The sequence below is a fragment of the Acanthisitta chloris genome, unplaced genomic scaffold, assembly GCF_000695815.1.
Source record: "Acanthisitta chloris isolate BGI_N310 unplaced genomic scaffold, ASM69581v1 scaffold23890, whole genome shotgun sequence".
In the NCBI taxonomy this organism is placed as follows: Eukaryota; Metazoa; Chordata; class Aves; order Passeriformes; family Acanthisittidae; genus Acanthisitta; species Acanthisitta chloris.
In genome coordinates, this window is record NW_008651444.1 from 26,977 (window position 1) to 29,822 (window position 2,846).

Genomic DNA, 2,846 nt, shown 5'->3' on the forward strand with positions numbered 1-2,846 from the left:
CCCCTGCTAGCAATTAAAATGATGAGGCAAACAGTGAGCCTCCATGGTTTGCAGGTCTCTGCCAGGTGTTCTACAGAGCAGACTCATTGGAGAGGGAAAAAAACACAGAAGATACAAGAAGAGGCTGAGCAACTCTATCTTGGATCATCTTTGTAATGAGGGAATGGGAAGGACCTGCTGTGAAGAAATTTGCTGTCCTGCAGCCTTGCAATTATTATAATCTATCACTGTGAATTGGCAGAAATTAACTGGAGGAAATGAGAAAAGAAAAATGGCTACAGTTCTGTCAGAAATGTTAAGCAGTGGCAGAGAAGAGTCAGATGCTCACAGATGAAGTCTATAGAGGTAATTGTTACTCAGCTCAAGGCCGTGTGGAGCAGATCTGCATTTGTTCAGCTGTGCAGGTAATTAGCAGAAGTGCTCATCTTTTCTGCCCTCTGAACAAATGGCACCATGCAGATCTATGGGAAGGAAGTTGATGTAGGCTTTTATGTCGCTACCGCAGTTTCTTCACACTGGAAATCAAAAATGTATTCCTTGCTCCTTGAGTTGAATAATTAATTCATAGCAGCAGGAAATTGTCTTTCCTGTGTGCCAGAACCAGTGTTGCTTTGCTGATTGACTTTAGTCCTGAAGGTGTCACCCCTTCCTTCATGAAGATGGTGAGAATCATTCTGCACAAAGCCTGAAAGCCACTGTGTTCCTTTGCTGCACAAATGTAGAGGGAGGATCTCAAGTTACCCCTGAACAGGACCTCACTGTGCTTCACCTTACAATTCTGCTTCTAGGCACTGCAGAGCTGTGCTGGAGCTCTTGGGTGAACCTGCTCTTGTTCTACATGTTCCCTTCCAGCCAGCATCACTTCTAGTGCAATTACTGTTCTTATGAGCTTCCCCATATATTTCACTGTTGATTTGGAGAAGGACATCATGGTCCCCCACTACAACCTGCTTACTTTATGTTGCTAGAGTTGGCATAGGGTTTTATTCACCCATGCTTCGTGATAGCAAGGGGGGAAAAACACCCTGAGGAGGAGCATTTCTGCTCCAGTTGGATCCACCAAAGTCTTTTTCATCCTGTACAGCCATAGGGATTGTAAGGACTAGAGCCATTAATTTTATCTTTTGAAGACAAATAGAATGTCACCATATTCAATAAGAGCAGTAAAACATCAGATCACATGGCTTAGGTATTTTACACATACTGCAGTTTTCTCTGACATACAGTCAAAAACTTGCAGAGATCAGACTGCAAAGCCCACATTTAAATCACTGGTGAATGCAGACTCACCTGGAGATTTTGCATATGAGGCATGAAAGCAGGAGAAATTAATCAAAGCGTAGGAAGCCAGGAAGAAATTGGAGATGATGGGAGCGATGGTATTCAGTTCAGCTGCAAGACACACACACAAGTCAGATATAGGCACCAGTTTCCTAGATTGTTGGCTAGCTTTTTCCTAACAATGCGTTATCTCTGAACTTTGTCTGAATTTGTCATCCAGGGAGAACTTGAGTATTTTCCTGTCTTACTAATTTAAGGCCACCTTCATACACCTTCATTTGTATGAACTCTGTCTGCTAATGCTGATTTTAATAACATTATGTGCTATGCAGGGTTATACTTGATACTGTGATTCTACAGACTGTCTCTTCATGATGTAGATCTGGTGTAAACTTCAGAATTTTAAACACATAATTGAGAGGACCAATGTTTATTATGAAATATTTATAGTTAAAACTTACTGTTCTGTTCTTTAAATGGGAAGCTGAATTTTCTCTACTAAACTTCCCATTTACTTAATGTCACACAGTTTGAATTTCAAATCTTGGAAAAACTGATTTAAAAATCCCCACACCCCTAAATATGGCAGCTGGGATTTTCTACCACCAGTGCTGGCAGACTGGGATTTGCTTTGAAGCTGACTGTAGGGAAGGCTTGGGCAGAAATCCTAATTATCTCAGAATTACCTCAGCTATGTGCAATATAAACTGGAAAACAATTTTCGAAGTTTGTCACTTTGCCCTGTTTGAAATAGTTGTAAGCACTGCCCTCTTCCTGCAGAGTGAACAGGAGTTGCAACTACTTCAAGCCTTAAAAAGGAGGCTGTGGTGGTGTTGAGATGTTACTAAATCCCTATTGGTTTCTTTTTGCCTTCAAGAATAATAGAATTGCTACTACAGCTTCAAGTGTGCTTGAGTTTATGTCAGAGCTTACCTGACTGGAAATTTACCTGTCTGGAAGCCATAGCTAATAATTGCATTAAAATATCAGTTTGTATGATTTCATAGCATGAGATTATAGCAGTTGTGTAACGTTATACAGACCAATCAAAATGAATGCCATAGCGATCACGAAAGTGAGAACATATCCCCTGATGGGCTCATTGTTTTTCCCATATCCTTTGGCAAAGAAGTGGAGTCCTTTGTAGACATTGTCCTTACAAAGAGCCTGGTAAGGAAATCAGAACATCATTCTGTTAAGCCGTGCTTTCTTACATCAGGAGTTCAGTCTGTGAGTGGCAGCTTGCTTGGCTTTTGCTAAACAGAAGGTAAATCTATGGGAACAAATAAGGTGCTAAGACAATATGCTACTATGTTATTAGATAGTGGGAAACAGAATCATAGGCATTTAATGCTTCTTCATGCTTTAAAAGAAAAGATTAATTAAATAGGTAGAGTCAAAACTGGAGGAAATTGAAACAAATCAGTGGCTTGGTGCTTATCTCTCTGTCCCATGCTCTCTGCTCCCATACTGTCCACATTGCTGCTGCGCAGACAACTTCTGGACAGCCTATTAGAGCACACCTGCCAGCACCTGAATCTTGTGGTCCTGAGGGCTCCTGGCAT

General features: G+C 41.1%; 1 protein-coding gene across 1 annotated transcript in view; it reads right to left on the reverse strand.

Moving 5' to 3' along the window:
- The window catches only part of SLC12A1 (solute carrier family 12 (sodium/potassium/chloride transporter), member 1), a 49,643-nt gene that overhangs the window by 21,947 nt on the left and 24,850 nt on the right, over positions 1–2,846 (reverse strand). Inside the window, exons 13-14 of the mRNA XM_009073428.1 lie at positions 2,325–2,448; positions 1,291–1,392 (exon numbers count right to left, since the gene is read on the reverse strand). Coding sequence (XP_009071676.1) covers positions 1,291–1,392; positions 2,325–2,448 — 226 coding nt within the window. The remainder of the gene's footprint in view (positions 1–1,290; positions 1,393–2,324; positions 2,449–2,846) is intronic.